Source organism: Tamandua tetradactyla, chromosome 16 (assembly GCF_023851605.1).
Source record: "Tamandua tetradactyla isolate mTamTet1 chromosome 16, mTamTet1.pri, whole genome shotgun sequence".
Classification (NCBI taxonomy): Eukaryota; Metazoa; Chordata; class Mammalia; order Pilosa; family Myrmecophagidae; genus Tamandua; species Tamandua tetradactyla.
Window position 1 is genome coordinate 13,390,257 of NC_135342.1, and position 19,737 is coordinate 13,409,993.

Genomic DNA, 19,737 nt, shown 5'->3' on the forward strand with positions numbered 1-19,737 from the left:
GCGAAGGCCAGGAGCCCCAAGCCGGGACCGTGGAAGGACTGTGCAGCTGGCGGTCCTCGCCGGCAGTGTCACCTGCTCCCCGTGGGGAGCCCGTGGGCCCCGGGGTGTTATGTCAGTTGCGGGCGACCACGTGGTGTCCAAACTCGCTCGTGCTCAACAACCCCGCGCCCCAGGGCTTGGTTCCCAGGCCCCCGCGGCTGGGAGGCAGGAGGGAGGGATGTCCCAGGGGTCGAGGTGGGGGCGGGGGCGGGTAGAAAGGGCCCAGAGTAACTTTTCTTTGGAAAATATGTTGGTCTGGCCCCCAGCCCAGGCCTGAGTCACTAGCTTGGCTGGACTGAGTCATGCACTCCACCCCAATCCCCCGGAGGCTGCAGGGGACCCCTCCACCCCCAACCCCGAGTCTTGCCCGGGGCCTTCACTCCTTAGGGAGGCGACCCCGCCGCAGCCACCCCAAGTCAGCCTCAGTCCAGCGCGGGAAGAAGCCTTGCCTTTATTCGCTCTGTGGGAACACAATTCTGTTCACAGGCCCCTCCCGGCCCTGGGGCGGGGTCAGTGGTGGGCGTGGGAATCCTGGCGAGCAATCCGGAAAGGGCATCATCGCTTTTTTCCCCATTTTTAACATGGGCCTCCTGCCGGGTACAAGCACTAATGTGTGGTGAAGGCAGGAAAAGGCGTGGGGAGGTGAGAGGTCACTCTGAAAGGAGGAGGGGGTGTGTAGCACCAAAAACCACCCCCCACGACCTCCCTGAAGGGTACTGGCTAAAAGACAGACTTTTCTGAGTGGGCCGGGCTCTACTTAAATACGGACTGAAGGTTGATAGAGAGGCTGTGTCCCCGCGGTCCAAAAATCAGGACCCCAGGTGTGGGGAGCCTGCAGGAGGCCTGGAGGACAGAAATACTTCACTGTGGGCACAGCCTAGGAGAAGCAAGGATGGAAAGGGCTTTTCTCTGTGCCGCAGGATCCTTATTAGAGAAATGGTGTGCCCGGAACGAGGAGGTCCATCTAAAGAAGCTGAAGATTGTGTCTCCCCTCTGAGCTCGCAGGGACCCCCGAGGCTTGGGGACATGGTGGGGTAGGGGTCCCTGCCTGGCTCAGGTCAAGGGGGCTTGTCTATTAGCCACATCAACCAAGCAGCTGCTCATTTGTGGGGAGAAGCAAGAGGTCCCTCTTGGCATCAGGGGTCAGCCTGGTTAGGGCCGAGGGTGTGGCTCTTATGGTGCCCTGCCCTCCTGAGACTGTCAGCTGCATGAGGGCAGATGGGTTTGTCTGTTTAGTTCTCTGCTGTCATCCCCAGCACCTAGCACAGAGAAGCTGCTCAATAAATATCTGAACGAAGCCTGGCTGGATGCCTGTGTGTGTTAGTGTTCATGTGATGTGCCCAGGTATAGGTGAAGGCAGAGGGTAAGGACAGGTGGGCAGTGAACACTTGTCCCTCCCCCGAGGCCCCACCAAACATGGCAGCGCAGGTGTCTGGGAGGGGGTTGGGGGACAGGGAGACAGCTTGTCCTTGACAGTGGGGCAGGGCAGGCAGGCAGGGAGCGTGAGCTCTGGGGAGGGGGCTTGCGTGCAGCCGACCCGAGCTGGGGAGCCACAGCCGGGCAAGTGAGGAGGAGGGCCAGCCAGCTCACTCCGCTGAGCCCTTGTGGCGTCGCTTGGAGGGTGGCACAAGGCGGCGGGGCAGGTTGGCAGGCAGCCCATGGCCCTCAAGCTTGGCCTCGATGAGGTGGCTGGCCAGGGCGAACTCCTCGTCGTCCAGCATGCCGTCGCGGTCCACGTCACTCAGCTTCCAGATGCGGCCCAGCACCGAGTTGGGGAGCTTGGTGCCCACCATCCAGGTCTTGGCCTTGGAGCCGCTCAGCTTGCCATCGGCGGGCGCCAGGTTGTAGAAGATCTCGTCGTACTTGGACTTGTCCTTGGTCACCACCCACTCGGCCTCGTCGTCCGAGCCCTCTTCGCTGTCCTCCAGGGCCTCGTCGGGCCCCCGCTCCACAAAGGGGCCCATGTGGGTGCCCTCGAACGCACCCCCCTGCACGCCCACCTCGGTGCTCTCCAGCTCCTCCTGCCGCAGCAGGGGCATGAGCTTGGCGATGTCGTGCGTCAGCATCTCGTCCAGCGCCTCCAGCAGCTTCGGCTTCAGCGAGTGGAACTTGGTGAAATCATGTGCCATCAGTAGCTCCTGTGGGGGAGTGGGGGACAGGACGAGAAGTCAGGGGTGCCGTCCCTGCATCAGCAGGCGCCGAGGTATTTGAATATCAGAATGACCTGTTCAGCTTGGTGCCACCAGGAAGAGAGTCAGGCATCAGGGTCTTGGGGACCCTCCCACGGTGGCGGAGAGGCTGGGGCTTTCAGGTCACCCAGAGTAGCAGCTTGTTTACCAAATGGCAGAGAAGAATTTCAATATTTTATCATCAGGTACAGCTTTCCCCAGGCACCCGCCCCAGCTGCCCAGCCAACACCCCCGCCATTATGCCAATTAAGAAACTTAAATGTCTGCTGCGATCATCACCCTGCCACCTAGAAAGAGGCTAAGTGGATGCTGCCAGTCGCGAAGGTTCGATTTAGAATGACTGGATCGTGAGGGGCTCCTGGGACCCCAAAGGAGCCGTTCTGTGCTTGGGCAGCCATGGGTGTGCATCTGTGGTCGCGCACCGGGAGAATCACCGCAAGGATGGATTCACGCGGTGGCACCACGTAAATCTACTGTGCCCCAGCAGAGAGGTGGCTGATAGGGTCACAAAGGGGTGAGCACCCTAGGGCCAGGCCGCTTGGGTTCTGCCACTCGGACTGTGTCCTCAGTCCACCTCTCTGGGCCAGGTGTTTTCAGGTTTCCACATTTGTAAAGCAGGGTGGCAACACTTATTTAGGGGGTGGGGAAAGCTAAATGAATTCACCTAGAGATGAATGGTTTCCCACCAGGGGTGGTGATGTCCCCCAGGGGACATCTGGTAATGTCTGGAGACATTTTTGGTTGTCACGACTGAGGGTCCTACTGTCACGACTGGGAGTGCTACTAGCGTCCAGAAGGTAGAGGCCGAGGACGCTGCTCACATCCTACAATGCACAGGGCAGGCCCCCACACCCGAGGTGACCTACCCCAAAGATCAGTAGTGCGGTGGCTGAGAAACCCTGATCTGGCCCAGACTATGTGCAGGGCAGGGCTCTAAGGGGATTGCAAGCATTAGCTGGTTCAGCGCCCACAACCTGAAGCAGCCCTGATGCCCATTTTCCAACTGAAGTGAAAGGTCCACCAAAGGGAAGTCCTGTGTCGCAGCTTGCAGAGCTCCTAAGCGGCTAAGGTGAAGTCACTCAACTGTGGCCTCTTTGAGACAGGCTGGAAAGAGCTCAGGCCTCAAAGTCCCGGCCTAATTCAGTCTCAGAACAGGGGCTGGGCCAGGGCGCTCATTCGCTGCCTCCATGCCAGAGCTGGACCTCTGTGTCCACCTCCGCTTGGTCACTCCTGCCCTCCTCCAGCAGCGACAGGTTTGCTCCGGGCCACCCTCCACCCCCGCTCTCCCCGGCCCAAGGCTTTCCTTCACATGATAATCCAAGGCCTGAATGGGGGAGAGCCTCCCAGTTATCCTCCAGTAGCCATTTGTCCCTTTTCACCCAGTACTGGAATCTTTGAAGGAAACCCAGGTCTCTGGCTGCCCGGAGTCAAACGAAACTTCCCATCTGCCCTTACAGCGAAGTTCTGCCCAGTGAGATGTAAGAACGAGTTGCCTGGGCAACTTCTAGAATTATCCTGTTCAATGTGGTAGTCACTAGTCACCCGTAGTTATATAAATGTAAATGAATAAAAACTAAATAAAATTTTAAGTTCTTTTTTTTCAGCTGCACCAGCCACATTTCAAAAGCTCAATAGCCATATGGGGCTAATAGCTACCATACTGGACAGTGTGGCATAAAACATTTCCATCATTGTAGGAAGTATTATTGGATAGTGCTGTTCTAGAAAGAGGCCTTAAAGAGAGAGCCTAAACCTATCTCTTCCCCTCTCCTCCCTGCCTCTTGCTGGCTGGAATGCAGATGCAATGGCTGGAGTGTCCACAGTCATTTTGCACCATGAGGTTTTCTTAGGTGTGGAGGCCAGGCATGGTGAAATAAGATAGAAGAAGAATGGCTTCCTGGCTCTGTAAAGTACCAAATTAGCTTTGGACCACCTTCTGAGACTTTGATGAGGGTGAGAAATCTCTATCTTAGTTAACCTCCTGTGATTTATGGCTTTCTCTTCACTCACTTATCCTAACTCTTAAAACCACTGTTACGCGGAACCATTCACAGGAGCCCAGAATCTAGCACCCATCCTCCAGCTTTCATAGCTCCAGGACGGAGCTCACAGAGGGCAAACATCCCATCTTCCCCCCAGCCTCCCTCTCCGGCGGCCTCCCACCTGCATCTTCTGGCAATCCGGAAAGTCCCCAGGAGATATGTGATGCTCCAGCTGGATCTTTGCAAAGATCACGGGCAGCTTGAGAATCAGCTGCTTCTTCTTGTTCTCCTTCCCGAACACAGATGGCATCTCCTTCTTCAGGTAGCTGATGATGTATGTATGGACCTGGGGAGAAGGGTGGTCCTCGCCTGAGCACACATCATCACCTGGGGAGCTGGTTCAGACATGGGTTACAGTCCCAGCTCCCAGAGTTTCCGATTCAGCAGATCTGGATGGGGCCTGAGAATCTGTATTCCTGGCACGTTCTCAGCTGATGCTGCTTGTTGGTGGGGGGTGGGGGGTGGCACATTTTGAGACCTACTGCCATATCGTGCTGGAGCTCGGCCTCGGCCTCTCCTCTCTTCTGGTTAATCTCAGCCTCCCATGGCTTTAAACTCTAATGAGTCCACTCCCAGACTTAACATACCAGCCTCAGCCTCTCCCTTGAGCTCAAGACTCAGAGAGCTAACCGCCTTGTCAACATTCCCAGACAGCTCCATCTCCTGACGCCCTGACCACAATTCCTGGCCCAGCCCCAGAGCCCTGTCACTCTCAGCTTTGCCCATCCTGGGGAATGTACCCCCACCCCCGCCACTCCCCAGTTCAGGCCAGAAATCTGGAAGTCATTCTTGATTGGACTGTTATCAGTCCTCAGCAGCCACATCTAATCCAGTGTGGCGGAAAGTCCTTCTCTCTCTGCCTCCTAAATCTCAACCCTGCTTTTCCATTTCCCTTGCCTCAGTTGCCACCATTCCTGTACCAATCATTTCCTGTGTCCGACACACTGGGCAGCCCACTGATCTCCCAGCTTTCCTTCCTGCCCCCTGCAGCCTCTCCATGCAGCTGCAGCAACCAGAGGAGGGTTTTAGGAATGTACAAGGGGTCGTGTCACACCCTTGCTCAAAAGTCTTGAATTGCTTCTTATCCAGGTTCAGTAATCCTATGGTAAAGGGGTGGTAGAATTCTCGCCATGCGGGAGACCCAGGTTCGATTCCCAGCCATGACCAGGCAACAGCAGCTCTCAATTGTTGAGACTCCTGGGGGTCCCCAGGAGTCCTTCAGTGCACAGCCCAGACTCTCTTAATATAAGGCATGACTTCGCTTTTAACTCCCATTTCCTTCCAAGTGAACCTTGGGGCTGTAGAGAGGCTACAAGATGTGTGATACTGCAACTGCCTGAACGCAGGAGAGAACCCAGCCACCAGGCAGGGAGGAGCTCTGCAAAAAATGTCAAACAGGGCCACTCTTCTCACTAATTTGAGAAGGGGCAGGTTTGAAAATAGTATTCATAAAATGCATTATTTAGGTCAACACGTACTAGGTTCATTATTGTTTTCAAATGAAATATTAATAATATGAATCATTACTACCAAATTAATGAATATAAGTTAATAATATTTTAAAATCTTGTTATTTCTAATAAATAAATTTAAATAATACTACATAATTAATCTTTACTAATAAACTGAATTATAGCCATTTAAAGCTTTTCTAAACAAAATAAAAATAAGTGTGTTAGAACTGATGAAATACAGTTTTGATTCTTTTTTGTACAATAAACTTGAGCTAAACAACAAAATATCTTTTCTCAGTCTTAACTTCTAATATAGTAAATAGTGGTAAGATGTAATCCATGTAAATTCAAGCTCTTTGGGGTCCTCAATAATTTGTAAGAATATAAATAAGTTCTGAGATGAGACCAGAGGGTTTAAGAACTTCTGCCTATAGCACTGGTTCCTGCTGATCCATCAACCTCATCTCCCCCCAAGCAGGACCCTCACCCACATCCCCTGTTTTCCCACCTGCCAAAGCCTTTCCCATCTCTGGGCCTTTGCACATGCTGTTCCCACCCCCTGGAATTCTGCCCATTCTCCCGCAGCTGGCTCCCTGCGTATCCTGTAAATGTCACTTCCCTCCTCCCAGAGGCTGGCCCCCTGAAAAGCAGGTGCCCCCCCCAATCATTTTCTTTATCTTTTTTGTTTTGCCACAACATTCATTGTAACTTGCCATTATTTTATTTACCTGTTGATTTGCCTGTTCTGTCTCCCTCCATCCTAATATGAGCCCAAGAGGGCTGGGAGCTTGTCTGTTCCCTGTCTCCCCAGCACCGCAGCAATATTCACAGCAAGCACCCAAGAAATACTTGTGGAATCAGCCAGTGAACTTGGGAACTTTTGAGCCACAAATCTTACAGATTATTAAAAAAAAAAAAAAAAAGGAATAAATAAAAGGAAGGCAAGATAATGTGTATCAGTGTGTCCTATTGGGGGGGCTTAATAATTAAATAGATATGCTTGTATAAAAATAGAATATATCTGGAAAAGGCACAAAAAACTAGTTATGGGGATGGCCTCTAGGGAAGAGACCCTGAGGGCTGGCAGGAGGCCAGGAGTGGGAGGGAGTCCATTTTACAAAACATGAATGTTCAACGATGGGAAGGTCTTAAATTTTTTATAAAAAACACTTGTTAAAAAATCCCTTTGAAAAAACATAGGGGGCGGGCCGCGGTGGCTCAGCGGGCGGGGTGCTTGCCTGCCATGCCGGAGGACCTCGGTTCGATTCCCGGCCCCAGCCCATGTAAAAAAAACAAACAAACAAACAAAATACAATAAAAAACAAGAAAATGTTTAAAGATGTTTCCCTTTCTTCCTCCCTTCCTTCCTTCCATCCTTCCTTCCTTCTCTCTGTCTTTCCTTCCTTTCCTCCCTCTCTCTTAAAAAAAAAAAAAAAAAAACAAAAAAAAACATAGGCTTAGAATGTTAGAAATGTTGGTGGCCCCTGGAAGGCTCTGAATCCTCATCTCCACGTCCTGCCCCCCACTTCTCCAGCCATGCATATTCATGCCCCAGGGCCTTTGCACCTGCTAGTCCCTCTGCCTGGACCTGTCCTCCCCCAGATCTCCATCCAGCGCACCCTCTCGACTCCTTCAGATGTCTGCTCCAATGTCACCCACTCAGCAAGGCCTCCCTAGCGTGGCCCCTCACCATCCTCTCCTCCCTTTCCTCTGCGGCATTCTTTACCATAGAATCCCAACATCTTGACCTCACTGCCACCTTGGACTCATCCCTCTTCGCAGCTTTCACTTCAACTGAAGGGCAGAGCCAGAGGGACTCACCCAACACCCTACATCGTACGGAAGGGGAAACTGAGGCACAGAGAGCTGGAGAAGATGGGGAGGACGTTACCAGGAGTGTCCAGTGCACCTTTCGGGAGAGCCTTTCGTGGGCTACTTGGCGGGGGACTGAACCAAAGGTGGCAGGGTCACAGGTGTGGGGCGGGCAGGCCAGGTCACAGCGACCCCTGAATGCCACACCCAGAGCTCCTGGGTCCTCAGTTGCAACTGGGAAGAGGGGAAGGAGTGGCCGACAGGTGCGATCGGCCAACCGGGGCAGGGCAGTGGCTGGGCAGTGGCTGGGCAGGCGGGGGCGGGGCCAACGGGGAAGGGGCGGGGCCCGAGAAGAGGGGCGGCGGGAGGGCGCTGATGGCTTTTCCAGGGAGGAAGCAGGGGAAGGTGCCAGGAAGAGATAAGTAGGGAGGGCGGCGAGGGCGGGCCGGGACGCGGGCCCCGGACTCCGGGGTTTGTCCGGGTTTCCGGAGCCGCCTCCGGCCTGGCTAGGGCACCAGGTGTCCGGCCCGACCCCGCCCCTAGGCCCCGTGGACCGGAGTTCGTGGGAAACTGGGGGCGAAACCAGCTCGACGTTGGGAGACATGGGGAGGAAGGGCCGGAGGGAAAGACAGAAGGAGAGGCCCAGGCGGAGAGAGCAATTGATAAGGAGTTAGAGAAGGATCAGAGAGAATGCCAGGAGGAAAGAAGTGTAGAGATGGGGCCTGGTGGAGAGACAGGAAGAGGGAAGGGGCGGAGGCTCGGGCTGAGGAAAGAAAGGTGCCTTCTGGAGGCTCCTGGAGCTCAGCCCCAGTCCACACTGGGCCGCTCCCTCCCTCGGCTGGAGGATTCCTGGGGGAGGGGGCTCTGACTCACCCCTCTTGGCTGCTCCCTAAGCCAACACCTCAGGCCCCTTCACCTCGGGGCCCCACCTCCACCCTGATGATCTCCCTGGGAATGTTCCACTCAGCCTCCAAAATCCCTCTCAACCCAGTGCCCCCTCCTCCCCTCCCCAAGGCCCCGGGGCATGTCTCTCCCAGTTCCCCTGGCCCTCCCCCCACCTCCTCCCTGGTCTCCAGCCCCATTGTCCGCCCGCAGGCTCCTCTCCAAGAGGGTGCCCACAGAGCACCCCCCTCCACCCTCCCCGGGTCTGACTGCCTTGGCCTCCCAACCTCCAACGGAGGTACCCGCTCTCTGCACCTATAACTTCATGGACATTTTTTCTCTGCCTGCACTAGCTATGTCCCCTTTCACCTCCAGTCCAGGCTCATCTCCCTGCTTAATGCCCCTTCCCTTCCTTTCCTCCTTCTCCTCCTTCGCTCCAGGTCTCAGCTCAGATGCCCTCTCCTCCAAGAAAGCCTCCCTGACTCCCCATCCCAGCCTTGCCCACACTAGGTCATCACCATCTGGGGATGGGTCCGTCCCCCCCACTGGCCCCTGAGAGTTGGGGCCCAGGGCTGACTCAGTCACTGCTGTGTCCCCAGCACCACCCAGCATAAGGGCCAGGCATGAAGGAGGTTTTGTTGATGGACGTATTTCTTGAATGTCATTCATCCAGTAAATATTTACTGAGCACCTCCTCTGTTCCAGATGCAGGGATACAGCAGGAGCCATTCAAAGATCCCTGGTTCTGTGCAGCTTAAATGGGAGCAGAGGACACAGGCAGTCAACAGGAAAACCAATGAATGGACAACGCAAGGCCAGACTGCCCCCGTGGGGGCAGTTATAGTCATAAAAGGGGAAGGCAGGGAAGCCCTCCCTGTGAAGGTGACATCTGAGTAAAGACCTGCAGGAGATGAGGAGTGAGCATGTGGCTATCCAGGTGGCAGGAGGCGTGGGAAGGGAGAAGAGGGCTCCAGGAAGAGGGAACAGCCAGTGCAAAGGTCCTGAGGCAGGACCAGGGAGGCCAGTGTGGCGGCAAGCGGGCCACGAGGAGAGTAAGGGAATGTGATAGGGCTTCAGGGAGAACTTGGCTTTTGCTGGCTGAGAGGGGAGCCTGGAGCCCTGGGAGGTTTCTGAGAAGTGGGACCTCACACAATCTGACGGGAGGTTGGAGATGGATGAAGCAGAACAGGATAGAGAAAGAGACAGAAAATGAGGAAGCAAAGGTAGAGGAACGAGTCTCCCCACCCCCACTTGCTTTGTGCCAGCAGGTCCCCAGCTGGAGGAGAATCACCTGGCAGGGAGCTGAGGCATCAAGGCTGGCGGAGAGGAGGGTGGGGGGAGATAGCAGGGCTGCCGGGCCTCCCCTCCCCTCCCCGGGCGCCGCCGTGGCTCACCCGCACCAGCCGCGCCCTCTTGACCAGGTCGTTGAGTTTGCGCAGCGCCGCGTGGCGGGGCAGGCCCTGGATGTCGCGGAACAGGTCCTGCTCCTCCAGCTCGAAGAGGCGCCGGTTGTCGGGCACGAGGAGGGGCTGGGACCAGAAGGAGCCGATGTAGACGCGGAGGACCTCGGGCGTGCCCACCACCTTGCCCAGCGCCCACATGAGCGCCCCGTAGACGCGCATCAGCTGCTGCGTCTCCACCATGTCGGCCTTGTTGAGCACCACGCGGATCTTGTCCTCGTGGCCGCGCAGGGCGCCGATGGCTTCCGAGAACTCGTCGGAGATCTCCAGCTTGTGCGCGTCGAAGAGCAGGACGATGAGGTCCACGCGTTCGGCGAACCAGCGCAGCACGGCCGGGAAGTCGTAGCCTGGGGAGGGCGGGCCGGGGCGCAGGCAGCCGGGGTCAGCCCTCCCCACGCCCGCGCCCTTGGACCGCCCTGCGCCCTGCACGGACGCTCAGCTGGTGAACCGGCTGAGTTCTTGTCTACCGAAAAAGTGGAGGCCCTTGTCTACCGAAAAAGTGGGAAGGGAGAGGAGGGCTCCAGGAAGAGGGAACAGCCAGTGCAAAGGTCCTGAGGCAGGACCCCGATTCCCCCTACCCCAGTCTTCCTGGCCCCAACCCCTCAAGCCACCTGGCTGAGGGAGCAGTCTCCGCCCTCCCTTTGTAAACCTTAATTCACTCAGTCATTCATTCAGCAGCTTTTAGTGATGTGCATCTATCCAGATGGTAACAATATTTAACAATATTGTTAACATACTAATGTGTTTCTTTCCTGAGGGGACACCCCCAAGATTCTCTGACCCCATCCTCTCCTCAGGACCCCTGAGATCTCCCCACAACCCAGCAACTAGACAATTCAGGCTAGGCCCTTGCCACAGCAGATGTTAAATCTTTTAAGTTTATTTAACAATATTTACCGAGAACCTTCTGTGGGCCGGGTCCTGTCCTGGGTGCTGGGGACTCCAGGGCAACCCAGACATCCATCCCTGCGGTTAGTTGGCATTTGTGTTCATTCATTCATTCCTGTTGCCTTTCATTTGCTCATTCACTCATTCATGCATGCCATTTGTGCCTTTGCTTGTTCACTCATTTGGTGGTGAGTTCATTCAAAGGCTGCTACTTGGGAGAGCAGAGAGGAATGGTTGAGACCCTCCAGCTTGGCAGTCAGCAAGACCTGGGTTTGGATCCCTGCTCTGCCCCCATCAGCTATGTGACCTTAGCAAGTAGCTTCACCTCTCTGACCTTCTGTTTCCTCTTCTAAAAAGTAGAAATCATAACAAGATCAACCTCATAGGGCTGTTGTGAAGATTAAAATATTATAAACTGGTTCATATACATAGCAATACAGAGCATACACACTGGGTGAGGATTATGGCATGTAAATGAAACCTCAATAAAACTTATTTTAAAAAGTGCTAGAGACGCGTAGGTGCTTAACAGTTCTTAGTTCTGTGCAGGCCGGGCACTGTGGGGGAGTCCGTCAGCCACCCAGGAGCCCTCCTCCCATTCATTCCCACAGCCACTTAGGACCTGCACTCGGCTGGGGACACGGCGGAGGCAGAGAACCCTGTCCTGTTCTCACATCCCCTGGAAGGGCTGGGATGGGGGAGCCCGGGGGGCTGCGGGAATCCAGGGGGAGTGGGGGGACACTTGACCCAGGCCGCTCAAAAAAAAATGTTGCTGATTCTACCGTTTAGGACAGCCATGCATACATCCGGTGGGATTAATTGTACACACGCACACACGCACACACTTACATGCACGTGAGGGCGTTACAAAATCTCTCAATACTATTTGTAACTTGTTTCTGCTATCAAGTACCACAGTGCATCATTCCAGAAAATGTAATTCTACAATTTCTTTTTGAAGGTTGCATTGATGTATCCTATCTCCTATAGATTCCACAATTTAATGAAATATTTCTCTATTCTGATAACATTTTGGGTGTTTCCAACTTTTAGCAAGGTAAAATAAGGTGATGAACGTTTTCCTAGCTCAACCTGAATGTGTTATCAATTACTGCCTTGGAATAAACTGCTATGATAAAAACACGTAACAGAAAAACGAATCTAAGGGCCAGTTACTTCACGGATCCCCATTTTCAGATAAGGAAACTGAGGCACAGAGAGGTTAAGGGACCTACCCAAAGATGCACAGCTGGGAGGCAGCAGAGCAGGGCATGGAACCCCCAGCTGGGGTGCTGGTGCTGCCCCCACCCCAGGCTGCCCAGGGAGGAGGAAGCAGTCTCCCTCTGTGGGGATGGGGCGGGGGTGGTGGGCATTGTTTTGGGGGAGGAAGGGCCGGGTCACCGGAGAGACTGCAAGCTGCGCTCCCCCCTCCCACCAGTGTCTGCACATACACACACACACACACACACACACACACACACACACGCACGCACGTGCGCGCCCCCGGAATTGGAAAGTACTTCTCATGGGGCGGGCAGGGAGGGATGGAGGGAAGGAGGTTGAGTCAGTGTGGGGACAGGAGACGTGGCAGCCCTCTCGGAACCCCAGGGCGCGTCACAGCACTCCCGCCAGAAAAACGACGACAATAACAGTAATCGCTAACATTTACGTGGACCTACTGTGTGCCTCGCGCTGACCTAAGTGCCCCGCACCGTTTAACCCCCTGTACCCTCACCACAACCTATGAGGCCGATCCTATGATTATTCCCCTCCTACACAGAAGGAAACTGAGGCACAGAGAGGTTAAGCGGCTTACTCAGGACCCCACAGCATAAAAGTAGCAGAGCCTGGCTTTGAACCCCAGCAGAGAGCTCTCCTGTGCTCCAGACACACTCGGGTGTGTGCGCAGATATCTCACACCCAGGCAGCCTGCTCCCCACCAGTGCGTGCACACACACACACACACACACACACCCCTGCACCCAAAGAACACACCCGGACACAATCACAGCCACACGCTACAGGAGGCAGGCTCCCAGCACCCCCGTGCACACAATCCAGGACCCACACACATATATGTGGTCACACAATCACAGATACTTCAAGACCCACAGAAAGTCACAGATGCCAGGGAACACACACACACAACCCCCACAGCCTCCCAGACCCAAAGACACTGGCACAATCACACCCAGTCATACAAGAGACACTTCTGCACACACACGTTCATATGCACACTTGCACACACAGGCACAAAGCTGGACACAGAGACACAAGCACCTGCAGACACACACAATCCCCCAGAGGCGCCCACAGTTCTGTACGGCCACACAAAGCCATGTGCAGCCAATATCACAAGTACAATCCAGACATACACATACACCCAGAGTCTCACACACACACACACACACACACACAGTTGCACAATCTCTGTCACACCCACAATTATACACTTTCCCAGGCACACACGAAGCCAGGAACCCTCCCACATCCAGACACACACGACACACCTTCCCAACATACACACCCAAACTCCTGCACACCCACGTGCACACACACACAGAAACCCACGCAGAGAGGCTCTCCCTCCTCCTCCTCCTCTGTCCCCCACGGGCAGGGAGGGAGACCCCATTCTCTCCCCGCCCCTCCTCCCGGCCCCCAGCGGCTCCCCTGGGAGACCCCGTCCTGCCGCTATCCCAGGCCCAGCCCCTTGGGTGGGAGCCCCAGGAATTCCCGCCCCGCCCCCCACCCATCCCAGGGCCACCCGGGCGCCCTCCCAACCCAACCGCCCTGCAGCTGCCTAGGGCCTCCCGCCCGCCCCGCCCCTGCGGCCCAGCCTCCCTGTCCCCTTGGCCCGACGACACCGCGGCCTCCTTTGCCCCAATTTCTGGCCCCTAGTCCTGGGGGAGGGGGATGGGGGTGCAGATGCTGGGGGTGCGCAGTGGGGGGTGCGGAGAGGCCGGGCTGGGCAGGGCTGCGGGCCGCGCTGCCCCAGGAGGCGTCTGGAATTCACCCCCCCCCCCCACCGCTGCTCCCCCTGCACAGCTGTTTATAAATTCCAGGCCCGGCCTTGGCCCCTGCCCAGGCTCCCCGCCCCAAACCCCCCCTGCAGCCCCATCTGGGCCCCAGACGTGCAGCCAGAAGCTCCCCGGGCCTCCCTGCCCCGCTCGGCCTCTGCTCCGGGGGCTCCTCTCCTGCGGCCCCCGCTGCTGCTCCCTCCCGGTCCCTCTGGGTCTCCGTCTTTTTGGGCCCTTCCCTCCCCTCCTCTCCTTCCATCCCTCAGACCCGCCCAGACATGCAGCCGCGGCCCTGCTCACACGTGGGCACCCCACCCCGCAACGTGCACCAACATGGAGGGTCACACCTCGCTCCTGCTCCTTCCTGCCATCCGGACTGCCCCGGCCCTAGCAGGTCCTGCCCCCTCCTCCCTTCCCCCCAAGACCCGGGGGTCCAGGCCCCCAGCCCCTCCCCCTCACACCCGGGGGTCCAGACCCCCAGCCCCTCCCCCTCACACCCGGGGGTCCAGGCCCCCAGCCCCTTCCCCTCACACCCCGGGGTCCAGACCCCAGCCCCTCCCCCTCACACCCGGGGATCCAGGCCCCCAGCCCCTCCCCCTCACACCCGGGGTCCAGACCCCCAGCCCCTTCCCCTCACACCCGGGGGTCCAGACCCCCAGCCCCTCCCCCTCACACCCGGGGGTCCAGGCCCCCAGCCCCTCCCACTCACACCTGGGGATCCAGGCCCCCAGCCCCTCCCCCTCACACCCGGGGGTCCAGACCCCCAGCCCCTCCCCCTCACACCCGGGGGTCCAGACCCCCAGCCCCTCCCCCTCACACCCGGGGGTCCAGGCCCCCAGCCCCTCCCCCTCACACCCGGGGGTCCAGACCCCCAGCCCCTCCCCCTCACACCCGGGGGTCCAGGCCCCCAGCCCCTCCCACTCACACCCGGGGATCCAGGCCCCCAGCCCCTCCCCCTCACACCCGGGGATCCAGGCCCCCAGCCCCTCCCCCTCACACCCGGGGATCCAGGCCCCCAGCCCCTCCCACTCACACCCGGGGATCCAGGCCCCCAGCCCCTCCCCCTCACACCCGGGGTCCAGACCCCCAGCCCCTTCCCCTCACACCCCGGGGTCCAGGCCCCACTCACCGCGGCTCACCCTCTGCTTGGCCCCTGAAAGGATTCCGGGGGTGTCAATGATGCTGATGCTTTCCAGGACCTGGTTGGGGAGCTGGGCGCACATGAACCTGGCGACAAGGGGGAGGTCAGGGGTCAATGCAGGGAGGGGCCGGAGGAGAGGAGCCCTCAGGTGTGACGCCACGAGGAAAATCTTGGACACAGTGGGGAAGCTCAGGGCAGAGGATGCCTAAGAAGGAAGGCGGCTGGCGTCCACTGAGCCCTCACTGTGGGCCTGAAGCTTTCCATAAGTGTCCCCCTGTTTTTCAGATGGGGATAAGGGGACTCAGAGAGGTTAAGCCATGTGCCCGCAGCCACACAGCTAACCAGCAGCAGAGGCAGGATTTGAACCCAGGCCGACTGGCTCCACCAGCTTAGCTGCTCCCCCAGGGAAGGGGCGGGGGGGGGGGACTCAGGGTAGAAGAGGACAGAGGCCAGGCAGGGAACACTCAGCTGAGTGTCCTCTAGAGACAAGGTAATTGGGGGTGAAAGAAGAGAAGGGAGGACCTGGGGTGCAGCACACGGCAATGGGGCAAAGGTGAGGGCCCTGGAGCAGGTAGAACGTCAGGGCTGAGGCCACCAGGGGCCCCCCCACCGGCTCCCATGCACCCCCCACCCCCCACTCCCCCCGTACCTGTTAAGGAAGGTGTTCCCGAAGGGGTTGAGTTTGCGGAAGGGCTTGTCGGGGTCCACCACCAGGGCGTTGCCGGGCACGGTGCCCTCGGTGTCGCCGTGCATGACGGCCACGAAGCAGTCGGTGGTGGGCTCGGGCCCCACGCGGGAGCCGGGCACCTCCTGCTCCAGCAGGTACTGGATGAAGCTGGTCTTGCCGGTGCTGTACTGGCCGGCCACCAGCACCATGGGCTTGCCGTCGAAGTCGGCGTCCTCGAGCGCGGGCGAGTGGAAGGCCCCGAAGCGGTAGTGCTCTTCCAGGGGCAGCAGCTTGGAGCGGTACAGCTCCTTGAGGGCCGATGTCACCGTGCGGATGGCCTCTGGCTGCTGGCCCCGGGCACCGGCCCGCTTCAGCCAGCTGAACATGATGGCTGTTCGCCGCTCACCAGGCAGGCCAAGGGAGGCGCGGGTGGAGGGCTGCCTGGAGGAGGAGGAAGAGGAGGCCAAAGGTCCAGTGGCTGGCGGAGGATGGGGAACTGATGGGGAGACGAAGAGAGGAAGTGAAGCAGGTGCTGGTGGGGGGACGGATGCAGGAGGGAGAGAGCGTGATGGAGGAGTGGGTGGGGGAGAGAGCGCTGGGTGCTGGGGTGGCAGAGGCGAGGGCCGAAGCAGGAAGAGGGGCTACAAGGAGCAGTGGGAGGAAGACACCAAGGGTGGGATGGGTGAAGGAGGGGGACGGACAGCAGGACACCCTGGGATGGGTAAAGGGAAGGAGCCTGAACCTGCATGGAAGAAATGAGTGTCTTCCTTCCTTCTCTCGCTCTTTCTTCCTCCCTTCCCCACTTTCATCCATTTGACACATTTTCACCCAAATCGCTCAGTGTGTCAGCAGCTCAGGACCCAGAAATGAGTCACAGCCCAGGGCCCCGCCCACCTGAAGCCCCCGGGTAGGAGAGGACCTTGGCACCGAGGAGTCCAGGGGGCCTGGGAGACGCCAGGCGGTGCCCCTGCGGGCACCCAGAGGGCACGTGGTGGACAGACACCAAGCAGAGCCCAGGGCACAGCTGACTTCGTAGCTGCCTTGTCAAGTACGGGCAGGAGAAGGGGGCACTGAGGCAGAGAGCACGGTGCGTGCGGAGGGCCAGGGCTGCGAGAGGCCCTGGGGTGCTGGGAACCGTGAAGCTCCAGGTTGGCTGGACCCAGAGGCGCGAGGGGGAGGGACCAGAAATGAGGGACCTCAGGCGTTACCAGGAATTAGAGCGCAACTTTTATGGTGGCTCCAGGCCAGACACTGCTCTCAGCACTTGGCGTGGCTTAGCTCCCTACCAATCCTGTATGGTAGGTCTGTGCGGAGCCCATTACCTTCTCTGAGAAGGTAATGGAGGCTCAGGAAAAGAGCGAGTCTCCCAGGCTGCCGTAGAAAGTGCTGGCACGGGAACCAGGGGTGCTGCGCTCCCAGCACTGGTCTAAGGGGCCCCGGAAGCGAACCCCGCAGCACCCAGCTCCCCCAGAGCCAGGCCGTGTTCTCTGACTTCCCCGACGGCCCTGGCATTGTCCAGGGGACCTGTAGCCACGTTCCCTCTGTTATTTCTGGCCTTGGTCATTTGTGTCTTTGCTGTTTATTATTTCTCTTTCTTTCTTTCTCACCCATGAGCAGCCTAGCTAGAACGCTTAGCCATTTTACTGATTTTTTCAAACAACCAGCTTTTGGTCGGATCACAGTGTCCAAATACCATTTCCCTCAGAAACCAGGACTTCTTGGAGCTGGGGCTGGACCCCAGAGCTGGGCCAGGGACAGGGCAAGTGAGCCAGCTTCGCAGGGAAGTGCCCCGAGGACACAGGGCCCAGCTTGAAGGGGCTCCTGCTGGCCCACGACGGGAGAATTTGGGCATTACCAATAACTGCAAATCAACTAATAGTGAAATTCTGATGATACTCCAGAAAGGGAGGGGAGAAAAAGAAGAAGAAGAAATCAGGGCAGGGGTAGGAGTAGCTGAGGGCTGGGAGAGGCAGGGAGGGGAGAAGCTGGAGCCTGGGCCTGGGAGGGGGGCCAGGGGAAGGGGCCACGGGCAGCATTCCAGGCAGGGAGGGGTCGGGGGGACCCGTGGGGAGGAAACCTGGGGTGGGGGGAGGTGGCAGGAGGGGCCAAGTAAGACAGAGTGGGAGCGTGGAGGGCCAGACTCAGGCCAGGGGATCCTTCCCAGCTGAGGGTATGGGGCAAGGGGGGAGCAGGGAGGGGTGGAGGTTGGGGAAGTGGGGGAGACCAGGAAGAAGTAGGAGGGGGCTGGAGGAAATGGAAGGAAATGGGGAGAGGGTTGGGAGAGGGAACTGGGGAAGCCAGGGCGGGATGGGGGGATACTGGGAGGCTGGGGGAGAATGGGAGGGAATGGAGAACTGGTGCAGACTTGGGAGAGGGGTCTCACAGGAATGGGGAGACTCGGAGGGGCTGAGGGCCTGGAAGACACAGGAAAGGTTGGGGAGGGCCGGGGGAGCCCGTTACAGGGTGGGGGTGACTGGCAGGGCAGGCTCAGGGGCCCCCGCTGGGGGCGGGGAGTCGGGAGGCGGTGGCCGCGGGCCCGGGAGCACTCACCGACGGGGCGCGCTGGCGGGGGTCCCGCTGGGATCCGAGGCGCCCGCGGAGCGGCCTGTGCTCGCGCTCGGTCCCGAGCTGTGTGAGCCGGGTGGGGCCGGGAGCGGGGAGGCGGGAGGGAGGGGCGGGGGGAGGCGGGACGAGGGGCACCCCCCCCGCCGCCCCCCACAAACCGGGCTCCCAGCCTCTGGCGCCCCCTGCTGGGCAGTGGGGAGGGCGCCTTCGCGAGGTGGGCAGGGGCTTGAGTTTTCGAGTCCGGGTTCGAATTCAGCCTCCGCTTCTGGTCGGCTGGCTGGGTGAGTTTGGCCCCTCCTCCAGGCGTCTCATTTTCGGGGTCTCCCTTCTTAGCGGAGGGAGGATCTAAAAACTTTACCGTGAGTTAAGGAAACTCCTCTGCTCACAACCCTGCCTGGCTCCCTTCTCTGGCAAAGCAAAAGCCCCGCCCTCCCCACTTCTTGGCCCTTCCAAATCTGGCCTGTTCCTTCTTTGCCCTTCTCTCCCATCCCCTCCCTTTCATGCACTCAGCTCCTGCCGCAGGGGCCTCTTCCCCGTTCCTCAAACACACCAGGCATAGTTCTGCCCCAGGCCCTTTGCTCTGGCTGATCCCTCTCTCTGGAATGCCCCCCATCCACCAAGGGGTCTGCATAGATTCCTCCCTCCCCTCCTCCAGGTCGCTACTGAAACGTCACCTCCTCCAGGAAGCCCTCCCTGATCTTCCTGTCTAATGTAGCTTCCACTGTGTATCCTATCATTTTCCTCCACAGCTCTTATCCCACCCTACCTATTCTACATTACTGTGTTGGTGTCTGCCCCTCTTGCAGCAGGGGTTTCTGATTGTCGGGTTCTCTGCTGTATCCCCAGCACCTAGCTCAGTGCCCAGGGCACCGCTGGGGCTCAGTCGGTATTTGTTGAACCAATCCCTAATGTTTAATGAGTGCTCCCTCACGTGGAGGTGGTGCTCTAAGCTCTTGTCATGTGTTCTCTCATGGAATCGTCATCCTTTCCTCAGGAAGCAGATGCTGCCATCCCCATTTTACAAGCAAGAGGACTGAGTCCCAGAAGAGGGAATTCGGAAGGTCCAGAGGACATGTTCAGTGCTTACTGCCAAGCCTGCCACGTAGTAAGTGCTCACGAAATGACAGCCCTTGCTCTCTGGGGCTGGGGCTGGCTTTTCCTCCAGGCCCCTCCGTCTCAGGGTCTCAGAGGGCTGGGATTGAACCCCAGCCCTATTACTTGCTTGCGGGGGAACTCTAGTTAGGTGACTTTGCCTCTCTGAGCCTCAGTTTCCCCATTTGTAAAATGGGACTTTGTCCTTGCTTCACAGGACCACTTCCCGTGGGTTTTTGCTCACTTGGTACCACATGGGTGGGGCCTGCCCTGCCCCCTGCCTACTTTATTTCCCTTCTTAGCACGAGTCACCAAGGGACAGTCTATCTGCTTGTTTTTAGTCTCCCCCTGCTCAATGTCAGCTCCCTGAGGGCAGGGATCTTGTCTGTTTTGTTCACTGTAGCATCTCTAGTGCCAAGAACAGGGCCTGACACGCCACAGGGGCTCAGTAAATGCTGAACTGGCCGAATGCCACAATGTAGGCCAAAG

At 58.0% G+C, this 19,737-nt stretch overlaps 1 protein-coding gene across 1 annotated transcript; it reads right to left on the bottom strand.

Annotated features, from left to right (window-relative positions):
• Positions 1–471: 471 nt before the first annotated feature.
• On the bottom strand, positions 472–18,211 carry EHD2 (EH domain containing 2). The gene is made up of 6 exons (XM_077131312.1): positions 18,142–18,211; positions 15,574–16,032; positions 14,913–15,010; positions 9,813–10,225; positions 4,392–4,556; positions 472–2,177 (listed from the first exon to the last, which is right to left on the bottom strand). Exons 2-6 carry the CDS (start codon positions 15,975–15,977, stop codon positions 1,626–1,628), a joined length of 1,632 nt encoding a protein of 543 aa, XP_076987427.1. The 5' UTR covers positions 15,978–16,032; positions 18,142–18,211; the 3' UTR covers positions 472–1,625.
• Positions 18,212–19,737: the final 1,526 nt, after the last annotated feature.

Excerpts from the sequence above, each read along its gene's own strand:
- EHD2 (XM_077131312.1), bottom strand. The coding sequence starts at position 15,977 with ATGTTCAGCTGGCTGAAGCGGGCCGGTGCCCGGGGCCAGCAGCCAGAG. Across the intron at positions 15,011-15,573 it reads GGGAACACCTTCCTTAACAG|GTTCATGTGCGCCCAGCTCC; the intron begins GTACGGGGGGAG and ends CCTTGTCGCCAG. Across the intron at positions 4,557-9,812 it reads AGAGGGCGCGGCTGGTGCGG|GTCCATACATACATCATCAG; the intron begins GTGAGCCACGGC and ends CCTTCTCCCCAG.